The sequence below is a fragment of the Phaethon lepturus genome, unplaced genomic scaffold, assembly GCF_000687285.1.
Source record: "Phaethon lepturus isolate BGI_N335 unplaced genomic scaffold, ASM68728v1 scaffold9775, whole genome shotgun sequence".
NCBI classification, from domain to species: Eukaryota; Metazoa; Chordata; class Aves; order Phaethontiformes; family Phaethontidae; genus Phaethon; species Phaethon lepturus.
In genome coordinates, this window is record NW_010539844.1 from 12,964 (window position 1) to 28,270 (window position 15,307).

Consider the following 15,307-nt stretch of genomic DNA (forward strand, 5'->3'; position numbering starts at 1 on the left):
CTTTATCTGCTTCTTGTAACACATGGGCAGGGCAGGAGATGGAGAAGTACATCTTGCTCCATCTCTGACATGTAGGTGTTGTCATTAATTGCTTATCAGTCTCAGTATTGAGTGGTTGTAGGAGTTAGTGATCTCTGATTTGGGACCACAAACCCAACCTGTCAGCTGTACTCCTCTTGTAGGTCACTTGACTTCAGTTTGTTTGACTGCAGAGCCAGGATCTGTTCTCTAGCAGTATCTGTGTTGTGGAGATGACTTGCCATTTCTCTCTCAGAGCATTGGAAAGGGTTACAGATACGCACTAGGTCTGTCTTTCAGCGTCCTGTGCCTTTGCAGCAGGAACACACAAACGCACGTTTGTATATACAATAATAGGTTGAGGATAGCCCAGCAGCACCTTTGTCTCCTGATGCTTTTGTGTTTATGTAACCAGATTACATACTTCGTTCTGCTGCTCTTGATTCTCACCCAACATTTCTCTAATTTAAGACTTAGTCCAATTATACAAAGTACTAGAAACCATTGCCTACTTGCATAGATCATATTGTGTTTTCTATTAATAAATTGTGGTCTGTATGGAAATGAATAATTTAGTTCAAGGTGTTGCTTTAAATCTGACTTAGGCTTCCTTCCCATGCAGCCATCTCCTTCAGTTCTACTATTTCCAAAATAATTTTGCACAGAGAGGAGGTGGTAAGCACTCACCTACCAACTGCATTAAGGTTGGTGGTACTGTGATGGTAAGAGTTACCAGATGGTGATGTTTTACAGTCTTACAATATTTTGTTCTTAGCTTATAGGCATCATTTGCGTTGTTGTTTTGGTAATGTGTAGAAATTTGAGGGCAGCTGTTGCAAAGAACAAGACAGTAGAACCTCCTCTTCAATCTCTTCATGGTTAATAGCTGTGATAGGTTGCCCAAGGAGCATGCTGCAATTATTTTCCACCTTTGCCAAGACTGGCAAAGATGATCTAAAGTAAATAATAGCTGTAGCTACAGTATCACTGAAGAAGGGGAGAACCTGATCTGAGTAATCTGTGTCTCCTCCACCTCACAGCAAAGGGGCAGTGGCAGTTTTCTTTGCCTTATACATACACCTTGCTGCTCTGTGTTCTGTCATATTTGAATACTAAAAAAAAATTGAAGGGATTTCACAGATGTGTTCTTTATTGTTGGTCTCCAAATTAAATTCTCAGTTTTTCCAGGGAATTAATTTTGAACTTTGAGCAGCTTCACATTTGGGAGTAAAACTCATGTGGTAATACCAAAATAGAAGCTTAATAAATTAGTCGTGAAAAGCACTAGTAATATGAATTCTTATCATTAATCATTCTCACTGTGAAACAAATGGTTTACTTCAGACTTTAATAACTTTTAAAACGTAAGCTCTGGATCACACTCTGACCCGGAGCTGAGGGAGCATGGCTGGAATCTAGTCTGACCTTCTGCATTCCCCAGCAAGGAATACCTCCCAGCAGTTCCTCCTTGGTTTAATCTCAAATGTTTTAAAGCTGCTGTTGGGTTGTGTCTCATCATCTTCCAGTGTCCGAGCCTTTATGGAGCACACACATTTCATTTCTGAAGTGTAGGGCTCTGACTAAAAGCAGTGATTCTCAGGAGCTGGGACCATAAAGCATATAGCAAAAATCACAGGGCTTTCAGACACGGTCAGTAGCATTGGTGGCCTTTCTCTGGCTACTCTCTGTTCTTATGCGCAACCCCTACCTGAAAGTATATCTTAACAGTATAGCTAAGGCAAGTCAGTGCCTCTGCCACTGTCTGTGCTCTCACAGTGCTTACCTTCCATCCGAATGAGAGATCCTATGGCTGCAGGGTCTAGTTGCTTTGGTTTCCTGATGTAATGGGACAGAAAACCCAGCCCTGCAGTCTCACAGGCTGCCATGAGACCATGAGCTCACTGGACATGGGGCAGGGCAGAGGGGTGAGAGAAGCACTCTTTTCAATAACGCTTCATCATCAAGTCAGCTGATCTGTAACAAGAAGTTGCACCCAAAACCTCTGTTTTGTTTTGTTCTGCCAGTGGTTATTGTATTCTTGTCTGAGATCACAGAGGAGAGTTGAGGTCTCTCTTGGTGGACACTGACAGTGGAGTACCTGGATACAGCGTACAGGAAGGAGAGGGTAGATGCAGGTGGTGGTAGAGGGTGCAGGTGGATGTTAAAGGAAGCTTGTTGATCTGATTTGACTCTAACTAATGTCAGTGAATAACTTCAATTCCCCTTAGACTGAAATCCCAGGCCTGAACAAGAAATTTACGTTTTGTCAGTAATTGTGTGAGTGCGTGCCCAAGATGGTGATCAGAGAAGCTACAAGGCTTCTCTGGAAGCCAGGAAGACAGGACAAGGGTAGGAAGCTTCAGCTGCCCTGTGTCACTTAGACAGATGTGGCTGTGGAGCAGCCATGGAGCAACAAGTTAGGAAGATCCAAGGAGGAGTAGCCATCGTTGACATGATTCTGAGAAGGGCAGAGAGACATGTTCAAAACAGTTTCAAAGAGCTGCTCTGTGATGGGAACCATAATGTGCTCCAAATCAACATCCGTGGGGGGAAAAAACCAAAACCATAGAAAACATCACTGGTTTTGCACTCAAAGTTCAAAACAAGAATTGCACAGAAATGGAGAAGCTTATTGAAAATAAGCTAAACAGTATCTGATGCAAGAGCATCTATCACAGCAGACATGAGAAATGGTGCAGGCAAGACTAAACAGAAGGGCATGGAGGCTATTGAAAACAAAAAAGCATTTTTCAAAAAGCTGGAAAAAATGGAAAAGGTTTCTAGCAGATTAAAGATATGAACAGAACAGAGCAGGCAAAAGGGGATTTTGAGAGATGACTAGCAAAGGGGGAAAAAATAACAGTCCTGTTTCAGGGCTATCAGAAATGGAACCGTATGAGAGAGTCTGGAGAGTGCTACTGACTGCTCAGGCTCTGAAAAGAGGACTCAGGGAAGATGTAGCTATAGCAGAAAAACTAAATTTAATTTTTCCTGCACACAAGCTTGCCACAGAGCAGCTCACAGAGGTTACCATGCTGGAATGCTCTTTGTGGGGAGTCAGCAGAGACCCTGCCTTAAACCGCAGTGCCTGTTGCAGAGGCTGTGAAAAAGATAAAATACGTGCTTTTGTAGCAAGTTGCCAGGACTGGATGTATCAACCCAGGAGTTTTAAATGAGTTTAAGGATGGAATAGTTGAATTGTTAAGTGAGAGGTTATGCTCCCCCGTTGAAGCTACTGTGGTGCCCAAGGACTGCAGTGCTTCACCTGTAACAGAGTTTTTATAACAGAACCCAGAGGAGTTCTGGGAATTCACTGACCAGCCATACCAGACAGACTGATAAAAACAGCAAGGATTACAGTGGATGAATTACACGGATAAATATTGGGAAAGGGTCAACATGTTTTTTGCAAAGGGAAGAAGTCCTGCTCTGCAGACCTGTTGGAACTCTTTGAAGGAGTTAGTAACCATATAAATAAAAGGCAATTCAGTTGATGCCTGGATTTCCAAAAGACAAGACCCCTTACCAAAAGGGGTCTTAAGGGACTTAGGTGGCCATGCAGTCAGAGGAGAGGTCCTTTCATGGATGAAATATTCGTTAAAAAAGAGAAAAAGCCCCAGCAATTATATTCACAGTTGTTTGAGATCAGTAGAGGAGCACATTAGAGATCTGTGTTGAGACCTGTGCTGCTTAAATCTACTCTTAAATCATCTGGAAAAGGTGATGGAAGGTGCAATGGCAAACTCCATCTGCTTTTGGGTAAGTATAAAGTGTGATGCACATTGAGTAAAACCATCGTACAGTGGAATATAAAAAGCTGGGCTCAGTTCTGATGATAACCCAGAGGCGTAAGACCTTAACATCATGAGAGATGAGTGAAAATGTCAGCTCAGGGCTTGTGGCTTTCAAGAAAGCAAGTCAATTCTTGTTTATCAGGAACAGAGAACAAAGCAACCTCATTGTGCTACCGTGTAAATCCACAGCACACCCACAGTGTTTGACGTACTGCCAGCCCCCTTGTCTCAGAAAGGATGGAGCGTGACAGGGCAGTTTCAGAGAACATCAGTATGACCAGAAAAAAGCTGCTGTACTGGGACCGGCCAGATAGTCCGGAGCACATCAGCCCAGAAGGGGGCACGTGAAAGGAAATCACAACAAGCTGTTAGGTCGTCACTGCTGTGGGCTATCGAAATGGCACCAGTTGTTCTCCATCTTCCAAACCAAGGACTGGGTGATCTTATGCAAATCAGAATATACAAGGTGGGGAACGAGTAGTTCTTCACCCCGCATGTTATTAAGCTTTGGCTTTTCTGGTCACGGGGTGAGGCAGATGCCAAAGGCACGGGTAGGAGGGGGTGACTGCCCAGTTCTCAGAACAGGAAGTCCAAGTGAAGACCACACCTCCAGTTCAGGGAGTTTCTTTTGACCTACAGATTGTTGGAGGCTGGGAAAGTTAAGGGAAACTGTTACAAGATGCAAGTGTTTGAAGAAGTATGACTATATGCCTGCTCTATTTTATTTTTCCACAAGCACACACTCTTAGATTCAGACTAGGAGGCTTGCTGGACCTTTGGTCTGACCAGCTACATAGAGCTGGTCTCCATACCTCCTGATCCTCCTCCATCATTGCTCTTCATCCATGCCCCAAGGGAACTGCTAGTTTTTGAAGCGATGGTTCCCAGCTGGTTTCAGTTGATCAATAGTAGCTGCCTGCACCGGACTTGTGTCTCTGCTCTGTCTCCCCAGCGGCACGCTGCTGTTTGGCATGTGTGCGTCACAAGCTTTGCGCCTACAGCCAGCGAGAGCAGGCTGCCGAGAGCGAGGCCACCTCTGCTGTTGAGTTCCCATTTACAGCAAGTTGTCTGCAGCTGCTGTTTATTTTTTACTTACTGTATAAATAAGGGCAGAAGATAAAATCTCTTCAGAGAAACCTCTGATAAAGTTTCCAGTCCCAAAGTGAAAATTAAATTTTATCAACCTTTTCAAAACATAGCTGCAGATCATCATCTTCTCTTGCATTCATCTCCCTTATTTTGCAGACTGCACATTTGTTAAAATCTGGCTGTCTCCTGGCCAGATCTTTTCCACCTGCCTTCTCCTATCTCTGCTTCTCTGCAGTATGGACCAGATCAGGGTTCAGACCATACCTGGAGTTAGACAGCTGCAAGGTAACAATCCTTGAAAGTCCGCTCATCTACACTGCTGCGATGTGTCGAAGCTGGCCTGAACAGAGACCAGAAACAAAGCGTGCCAGTGTCTGAGAAGTACAGATGACAAGTGTCTGATACTTTCCAACATTACATTTCTACATGAACAGTGGGCAAATACCAGAAGAGAATATGCAGAATTGTGGGTGAGCAGCGGTTATGGAGGCAGTGTGACACAGGCAGGACGTCTTGCTGGGTGGCTGGCAAGGAAGGCGTATCTACAAGAAGAACCTGAGGAAAGTGTGTTTGACAAGGGCAGAGGGTGCAGCCTGCAAAGCTGCTCTTCCTTCACTGAGTACTCTGGTACCCTTTGTAACTGGGTTATTCTGCTCTGTGTTTGGAAGACTAATAAACCAATAACGATGTAATGAAATAATAACTCTTTGTTTGGCCAATTCAAAGTAGCAGTTGTATCTTATAAATGTAGAGACTGTTGGTGCTGTCTTAAGCATGATACTTAAGCTCTGTATTAAGCATCTGCCTTGTGCTGTCCTTTGGCTTTGATATGTGGGAGAGCACTGTTTTTGGTGACAGGGAAGTCATGTGTGCTGTAGTTGTCTGAAAATATTTGTCCTTTGCAATCATAGGTCAAGATAAAAGCCCTAAAGCTGCAGGGCAAAGTTTCAGAGAAAATAAAGTTCACTGGAAAAATGGACGTAGAATTACCTGTAGGGGAGCTAGGGGTAAAACTCAGTCTTATCGCTTCAGGTAGTCTTGAAAAGGACATCAGCACGATGTTGCAATGTGTAGCTAAAAGTGAATGTAGAAACCCTTATCTCGAATGCAGTGTCTGCTGCTTGCTTTGTAGAGCTTGGAAAAGCCTTAAAAAGTAAAAGGCTTTAACCAGAGGAAGCAGAGGAGGGAAGCTGCTTCCCAGGAGGAAGATTTCCATCTTGCCTGGGAACTAGCAAGAGAAAAAAGAAATAACCTTAAGCACTGCCAGCCTAAGGCTTTGCCACTGTACAGGGCAGAGTAAAACGTTTGCAGATTTAGCCTCTTAAATTTTTTAAAGTGCTGCTCACTGAGATTTGTTAAAAATGGGATTTATCAGGTTGCTTCCATCTTCAGTGGACATTCCCTGTATTTGAATCACTAATGTGATTGAAGGAGTATTGAGGTGAGTACCCTTCAGATTGGGCTGGTGGGTGACATGAAAACCTCCTTCTCTACAAACTATCTCATTTCCCCAAATTGCAGTTTATACAGTCTGCAAAGTCAAAGTAAGTGGGAGAGCAAGGATTGGTTTTTAGCTCAAGAAAACTCTTTTCCTTCCCTACTAGAGAGCCAAGACCCAACTGAACTTCAGAAAACAAAAATGCAGGGTGTTGCAATATGAAGCAAGCACATTGAGGTGCTTTGAATAAAAGCTCTGAAGAGGGGTGAGTGTTTCTGTTTCTAGCGCCTTATCCAGTATTCTACCTAGCAGAAGCACGTGTGAACTTAACAGTAAGTTTTAATGTAATTCCAGAAAAGACACTGTATTGCTGACTTTTTTTAATATAATCAGCTCTCTTGTTTTCTGTGCTTTTCTCACTGTTGGCTCAGTTTGGGTTTTGTGCTTCTGTTTGACGGTTGACCTTTTGCTGCTGCTTCTAACACCCTCCCTAGTCCTCTGGAGGTGCAATGTCATGAGACATGAGTCGGTTCAACCAGCCTCCTGCTCAGCGCAGGGTTATTTCTTCTACCACCCCATGGCCTCCCCTCCAGCCTCTAATCCAGAACCAGCGTTTGCCAGGCCTCTCTGTGAGCTTCTTAACTCACTGACCTGGCAGAAATCTAACAAAGTAAGATTAAAAAAAAGTAAATGGCAGCTGGATAGTTTCCTGCCAGGTCAGTGAGTTAAAGCTGCTTATGGAAGAGACCAACACTGCCAGAGCTGGCTTTTAATGGCAGTCAGCCACTTGGTTAGCTCAGCTGTGTAGGGGAGTGCAGTCCCGTGGGCGTTGCAAGCTCCAGCTGCTTTGGCACTCACTGGGTTCTTCCCTGAGTTTGCTGCACTTCGCTGTTTCAGCCATGTGCACTGCCAGTTTAACCCTTGGCCTTTGTCGTGAATGAGTGGTTTAGGCCGCTTAAAGAATCACCATCAAGGATATTGGAAAGCAAATGATTTTAATATAAATCTGTAAAAAAACATGACTTAACAGAATTCCATGGCAAGGTCCCCTCTGTTACTTATGGAAAAGCATTACAGATAGAAATCAAATTGGAATTGGCTTGGAATGATTTGTATATGAATCGGGGAAAATTATTTACATAGGGTCAGGGATATCAAGTCAGAATCAGACTGGTCTGATTTGTATATGAATTAGGGAAAGATGAGGGAGACCCTCCCTTCCCACTGACTCACGAGGTTCAGAGGGGGCTCCCTTGCTTTCAAACCAACTTCTCAGAGAGGAATCTAGGTGCAGCTGAATCCACTCCTAGTCCCAGGCTTGGTCAACTGTTTATGACTAAAGGAATTAAGTGCAGGGATCTTGCTGTTATGATTTAACATAAGATTTTTGTGTTTTGTATAACTTTAGAATGGCAGCAATTTAACGTGGAACTAGTAACGATTTAAAATTCACTAACACTTTCTAATAAATCCTAATAACACAATAACTTAGTTAAAACTTAGTAAGATTCTCTACTTACACACACACAGAGACACAGAGACCTATAAAGAAATATATAAATACTGTTATGATTTAACATAAGATTTTTGTGTTTTGTATAACTTTAGAATGGCAGCAATTTAACGTGGAACTAGTAACGATTTAAAATTCACTAACACTTTCTAATAAATCCTAATAACACAATAACTTAGTTAAAACTTAGTAAGATTCTCTACTTACACACACACAGAGACACAGAGACCTATAAAGAAATATATAAATACACAAAGGTGTACCTGTTAAAAATTCCCCTTGAGTTCAGTGAAAGACTCACATCAAATGTCTTTGCGCTTCTCAATGGGTGAGGGTGGGGATTCAGCCCAGGTCTCATTGTCAGTCTTCAGCGATGGTCCCCCGGCTTTCGCCAACTTGAGAGTTCGCAAGTTCTGAGAAGCATCGCGTTCAGAGGGAGATGCTGGTCCCAGCCCGCTGTGGTCCAGGAGAGCTCAAAGGGTTTCACTGAGAACCACTGTTTATAGGGTCGGGAGGTGATTGACTTTAGGCATCAGTAAATTTTCATCCTTGCCACAAATCATTTGCTGGTAATTGCTAGAATTCTCAAAATTCCAGTGACACTGGTACTGATCTGTCCAACTCACAATTAGCCAAAATATGTTTTGGGGTTGTCAGAGAAGGTTTAGTTACTCCCGCAACTGATAGTCCTGAGATGGTGAGTACCAGTCTCTGCCTTAGCTATGCAGGAGTGCTTGGCACAGTTAAGGGGCTCTCAACTGCCAAACTCTCTGCTCAAAGGCCAAGGCTTATCAAGACTTCCAGGTGCAAAGGCGGGGGGAAGAAATGCACCCCCACAATCCACCCCATGACTAAAGTCAATCCATCTCTTTCTCACAGAGTGACCATGTGGTTGCTTCTTGCCTCTGTGCCTGTAAACAGAGCAATGTTATATTCCAGTTGTAATTTGAGGGAAACTTTTATGTTAGGTATTAAAGAACATTATATACACGAGGAGGTTCTTGTAATAGCATAATGTGCTAAATGCCAAGTTTTGATGTATAGAATAATGTTTGACAATGAACATAGTATAACAAGAGCTGATTGAATCACAATGGGATGTAGTATCTGGTTCAGGGTTCGCGTTGCAGTTAGAGACCATCCAAATAGAGTGTCCCACCAGTGATGTTCGCCATCTTTCTTCACTGTTTCCAAGACACAGTGTATCTCTTCTGCATCTGCATAGGTCAAATCTATTTACGCATAGGTCATCGTGTTGTAGTAGTTTCTTCACCAATGTAAAATTCATTCCGATGGGGTTAGGCAATAAATCTTGACTCAGTGTATAATTAGATTGTAACAATTGATAAGATGTGATAGGAGCTGAATAATTAAAGTAATATCCCATAAGTTTGGTACTAGCACAGTTTCAGGGATTTCATTGGGGTGTACTTTAAAGTGACAAACATTTTGCTCAGTATCAAAACAATTGTCTGAAGCCTTGTTGGTATTACTTTCACACATAAATCTCTGTTGTTCCCGTACCACACATGCATCAACATTGACAGTTTGCCATTTGTTTCTGTTTTGTTGGGCCCATATTCTCTGTCCTAACGGATAGAGTATGGTTCTGTGGTGATTTAATCCCAGCGCAATGATTGGGTATATGGTGTATACCAAAGCATTGTGCATTGTCAGAACAAAAGCTGTGGCTTTACTGTTGGTGGAGTCATAAGTAAAATTACCTAGATGCCATCAGGATTGAAATTCCTTTTCAAATTTGGTTAATGCAAATTTGCATTATCCCAGATTATCTTTCAAATTCCAGTGGGTAAGGTTCCTCCTTCTCCTTCTCTAATAATAGCTGCTACTGTAGACTGTATCCATAATTGTGCTTGGATACAACTCAAGGAAAGAGAGGTTGCCTTGTGTTGCTCCAATGGCATTTATAATGGACGATAATTTTCTTCTATGTGTTCCCAATGAGGTAGAATGTTTTGTAAGAGCCATTGACTTGCTCCCAAAGCCAATAAAGATTATTTTAGTGGGTGTTCTAATTTGTTTAGATCTTCAGTAGCTGCAGTTAATTTGTTCATTAGGGCTTCAGCGTCTATGCTATTCAGTACTCCCAGTCTTGTTCCTGAGATACCGGTCACATCTCTTCTTGATCATTTTGGAGAGGTGAGGGTTCATCCATGCAACCATGCTAACCATCTTGTATAAGATGTGTTCAGGAATGGTGAGCGGGTAGGTTTAGTTGCAGAGATACTAATCTGCATTGACAGTTCCACTCATTTGAGAGACCATGGCAGGTTGAATAACATTGCTGTTGCCCTATGTTTTTAATTATGTAGGGACCAGTGTTATAAATGCGAGGAGTCAATTTGATAGGAGGTTGAGTTGGTGAATATGGACTCGTTAACACCTGTGAATTTGGAGAACACTAAAATGAGGGCCACTGCTGTGGCTGCACCAACACGTCCGGCTGAAGCACAAAACAGGACTTTGGCCAGCTTAGCAGAGAAGATGGGCAAGGGGCAGAACCTGCCTGGAGGTTTTCTGGAGACTCGGGAGACAAAGGCTGCACCCTGGGCTTCCTTTGTCTCCCTTGCTGCAGCAGGGCAGACGGTCCTGCTAGGTGGACCGAGACTTGCTCTGCGCATGTGGACTGGTCGTTTCCTAGCTGCGCAGGATGCCTTGGCCCACAGCCGCCTCCTAAGGAACAGGCAGCCAGGTGAGCATCAGGCTGGATAACCTCACCTGCCTTACTTATTCTCTTGCCTGCCTTTAGTGCAGGCAGGTCCCTGCTGCTTTGTAGGTAACTCCAGCTTCTCCATGTCCACAGTGCAACAGCTGTGCGCAAGTGAAACCCAACCCCTTTCTGAGGATGAGGGCAGAGGTGTCTTTTTATCCTTCAAAGCCAAGCTGGAGAAGGCTTCAGGCTACCTTGGGTGATTGGGCTGTGGCAGCTTGCTGCTGCTGCCATGCTTCTGGGGGAAGGGGAGGGGCTTTGGGGCCCCCAAAAAGAAGTACAGCTGGGGGAAGGAGGATCTTTCACTGCAAGAACTAAGTCAGTCTGGCCCATAGCCAGCCCTTGGGGGTGCCCAGAAAGGAGGGGTGAGGTGAATGTCTGATGTGCTGCAAGCAGGTACTCTCACCTGTCCTGTATTTGGTCTAATCACTTTCAGGTTATTACAAATTACATTTAAAAAAAATTTTACACACTTTGTGTAAACTAATAAAACATATTTTTGAGGTTGTAATATCCTGTCTTCAGGCTGAAGCATGAGGCCATTCCCTAAGCAGGTATTTTTTTAATATCAAGAAAATAATGGGTGCTTTTTACAGTGTCTGTAAGTCAGAGCATGTCTCTCTTTTGATTTATGTAGATGAGAGAAAGGACTTACAGATGACGTTGTGTACCCAGCCTTACTGCCATCTCCACAGCTTTTCCAAAGTCTGTAGCTAGCCCAGATCAGTGTTTGTCTAAATGTGTTTGCAGCTATTTTAGCTAAACTCACACAACTTTGTGGGCACTTTTGTGTTCATCATTGTGAGGTTGTGGCTTCTGTTTCTGCACTGGACAGGTATTGGAGAGGTACCCAGAGGCCTGATGATCCTCTTGCTCTCTTATGCAAGGTGCAGTGCAAAAAGCCCTCAATACTTTGCTTGGGGAAAGGCACATAGTTTTGCTGGCACATAATCATGAAACAGGTCATGAAACTGTTCCACTGATACCCAGCTGGAAACCAGCGTAACCTCCTGTAGCTGTGCCAGCTGCTGGAGGAGCCAAGGGGTGATTTACTGTCACATTACCAAACCTGGTAGCAAGGAAAAGAGGTGTTTGGTTAAGGCACAGTGCTCAGCCTTCCCTGGGGTGGCAGGTCAGTGAATATTAATGCAGTAGTGTGGTCAAGATCTGATGGGCTCTTGGCCAAATGGCCAAGGTGGAGCTGCAGTAGACAGGCAGCCTGGGAGAACAGGTACGTGTGGTATCTTTCATCTTTAATGCTCTTGAAAGGAAAAGCTGCCAGCCAGTCCCCTGTGGATGGGTACAACTTCCCAGGCAGCCAGGGGTTGGATCTGCAGAGCTTGGGCCTCTTTGCTGTCCCAGTCATCTGCCTGCTGTGTGTTGTCATGCTGTTGGCAAAACACTCTGGTCCCCAGGGGCTGGGCTGCTGCCAGCCTCTCGGACATTGCTGTGTCTCACCTCACATCAGCTTGCCCGTAGACAGGACGTTCCCAGGGGTGTGCTTTGTAGGTACACTGAAATGAGGCTCATGGGCTGGTGGGTTGGAGGGAGAAGGATGCCAGCTGGGGAGCCAGGGCTTGGCTGTGGGAGTGGAGCTGCATTTGTGATGCCATGAACCCCTAGAGGCAGATGGACACATGACACCCAGCTTCTGCTATGGTGCACTAAAATGTCACTAAAGGCTATTGAAATGAGACCTTGGTCACAGGAAGACACAGCCCCAAACCCTTCATGCATCTGTAAAAAAGCAGCTTGCTTTTGGCAGTGGTTGGAGATAGAGATTTGACAGGGCTGCAGATTGCAAGAGCTGTATTGAGCTACTAGCTGTGGATAGGAGAGCAATGTTAAAATGTGGATGAGGCCCTTGCTGCTGGCCCTCAGTTAGGGTTCCCTGTAGCACAGGCAGCACACGCAACACTGAGGCTCCTTCTTCTCTCTCTGCAGGAACATGACATTGAGACAGCTTTTGGAGTGGTCCATGTCACCATGCGGGGCACACCCAAGGGGAACAGACCTGTCATCCTCACATACCATGACATTGGCCTCAACCGTAAGCCCTTGCATTCCCAGGACACTGAAAAAGTGGTTGTTCATGGTATTTGCTTTTGAGTGTGGGGATCAGTGGAACTGGCCTGGAGCTGAGATGGGACAGGTCATTCCAGGGTAAAAAGATAAAGGTCTGCAGGAGAGCGAGCATGTGGCATGCCCCTGTCCATTCCAACAGCCTTTGAAAGGTAGGACCAAGGCAGAAAGGTGGAAATAGGTCCACCACCAGCACCTGTAGTGCTCCAGCTGACTTGTGCTGTGCGGTAGAGCTGCCATCTGTTTCCTGGGTGCTGGGCATGTGAGCAAGTCCCTTCTACAAGGCTGCAGAAGTAGTGTAATGTTTGTTTACACTCAGAGCTCAGTTGCTCTTTCCACGTGTCTTCCCACCCAATATATACTGTTATGTTCACACAGGTGCTCCTCAGTGTGTACTGTGAGTACCTGAGTGCTGCAAGGCACTATTTTCCTGGGCATGCATGCTGGGGTGTCATTTGTCTGCCTGCCCTCCAGTCGTGGCAGTTACTTTGCTTGGACTCGCTGCTGCGTTGCAGTCGGGGGGCACAGCAGCATGCGTCACCCAGCATCCACTGCCCTGCAGACACGGCAGGGGGGTTGGGCTCATGCAGGGGTGTGCCATGCTGTTTGGAGGGTGGACCACAATAAAACTTCAGGAAATGTCTGATTTCTTCTTTTTTGTTGCTGTAGACAAATCCTGTTTTAACGCATTCTTTAACTTCGAAGACATGCAAGAGATCACTCAGCATTTCGCTGTGTGCCACGTGGATGCACCAGGCCAGCAGGAAGGAGCTCCCCCATTCCCATCTGGGTAAGAGCTCTGCAGAGACCCTTGTTGATTCAGATGTGGTCTGGACTGCAGTCTCGACTGAGCACCCAGTTTAAGCCAACTGGGACTGCCAGGCTGAGTGTAGTGGGAGGCAGCTTTCAGGAGCAGAGGAAATGGGAAGATGAGAAGGCTTCCCAAGGGACATTCAAGGAACCCTGCTATTACTGAGGCATGGGTAAAGCTGTTGCTAGTGGTGAGTACTGGTACCAGCTTTCTGACTTGAGCATCAGCCCAGCACACTGCAGTCTAGCGGACATTCCTTGCTGTGTCTGTCCACCCTCCCACAGAATTCTGCCCAAAAACCCACAGCTCTGTGTTAGTCTTACTCTGAGGGATGGGATCCATGCAGTTGGCTGGAATATACAGCCATTGTAATATACAGCCATTGTATATACAGCCATTTATACCATTGTAAAATAATCACCTATGTGCATGCCTGTCAGATGTTCCTTGTCTCTCCTACCTTGGGTAGAACTGTGTTGAGCTGTATTTGGAGGTGCTTTGATTTCAGTTTCTCTTGGTTTTCAGGTACCAGTATCCCAGTATGGATGAACTGGCTGAAATGCTGCCCGCTGTTCTGACGCACCTGAAGTAAGTCTCTGAAAGGAAACGGGGTGAGCCAGCTGGATACAGCCATTCCAGCATCTACCTCTGTCTCTGCTTGCAACATCTGATATGCTCACTGAGTTGTCCCAAAAGGCCTGAGCATCTCCTAACCTGTGTAACCCTGTCTGGTTCTTATGCTGGGAATATTGTGTGCCACGTAAGACAATTTATGGCTACGGCATCATTGCTGGATCGTTTTGAAAATGAACCATAAGTGAACAGCTGGATGCAGAGAGGGGAAAGGCTTTGCCTCTAGGGATGCTTCGGCTGTGAGCTTAAGTTAGCCTTGCTGATTGTGAAATGCCTGTATTTCAGCCTGAGAAGCTTCATTGGGATTGGACTGGGAGCTGGCGCTTATGTCCTCAGCAGGTGTGCAGTAAGTATCTCTTCATTTCCTTGTGACTTATGTGAGCTGTGGTCTTCCGCTGGCCAAACAGACCATTTGTGGGGCACGGGCAAAGTAGCAGTAATTACAGTAGGCCTGCAGGGAGCCATGCGAGAGCTACTTCACATCCAGATGGTTAAATTGGAGCAGCCAAAGTTACTCTGAAGCTATGCCAGACGTGGAAAGATTGTAATGTCATGTCTCTGAGTCAGCAGATCCCATCCTGGCTGATAGGAATATCCAGCCTCATGTCTTCACAAAGACTGTATGCTGTTTCCACTGTTTGTGACACCAAACAATTGATTTGGTGATGTGCTGTGAACCAGCACTGATGAGGAACGTGCTTTTTCACTTTGACAAGGGAGTGCTAGCTTTATCTTGGTACTTACTTCTACATGTCTTTCCAGTGGAGTGTTTAATAAGCATGTGAAATCAGTGGACATAATTTAGCAGCCCAGGAATTTGCCTGAGTCTTTCAGAGAGAGTGTTAAAAAAAAAAAAAAACACCAAAAACCAGAAGTCTGACATTTTCAGTAAAGTTTGCTTCAAGATGTTGAGTGTAGAGACTTGCCAATGATTTAAGCCATTATTGCTTATTAAAGCCACTTCACCATGCAGCTGCCCCTGCTCCAAAAAGTTCTCTGGTTGTTCCCGTTCCCTCCAGTCAGTGTTGAGCCTGGGGCAAGTGTGATGCACTGGTGTTTACTCTGTTCCTTGCCTTTTGTATCTTGTGTAGTTTTCAGTCTTGCTAAAGAGGAGATCATGCAAATAAGCCTTTGTCCTCAGCTCAGTGAAGTGCCAGAAAGCCTTGGCCATGCTGCCTGGATTGCAGACAATTTCCTG

General features: G+C 44.9%; 1 protein-coding gene across 2 annotated transcripts in view; it reads left to right on the forward strand.

Annotated features, from left to right (window-relative positions):
* The window catches only part of NDRG3 (NDRG family member 3), a 36,800-nt gene that overhangs the window by 11,183 nt on the left and 10,310 nt on the right, over positions 1 to 15,307 (forward strand). For both annotated transcript variants that reach the window (XM_010287242.1, XM_010287243.1), the window contains 4 exons: positions 12,528 to 12,633; positions 13,335 to 13,455; positions 14,002 to 14,064; positions 14,395 to 14,455. In XM_010287242.1, the coding sequence (XP_010285544.1) occupies positions 12,528 to 12,633; positions 13,335 to 13,455; positions 14,002 to 14,064; positions 14,395 to 14,455 (351 nt within the window). The remainder of the gene's footprint in view (positions 1 to 12,527; positions 12,634 to 13,334; positions 13,456 to 14,001; positions 14,065 to 14,394; positions 14,456 to 15,307) is intronic.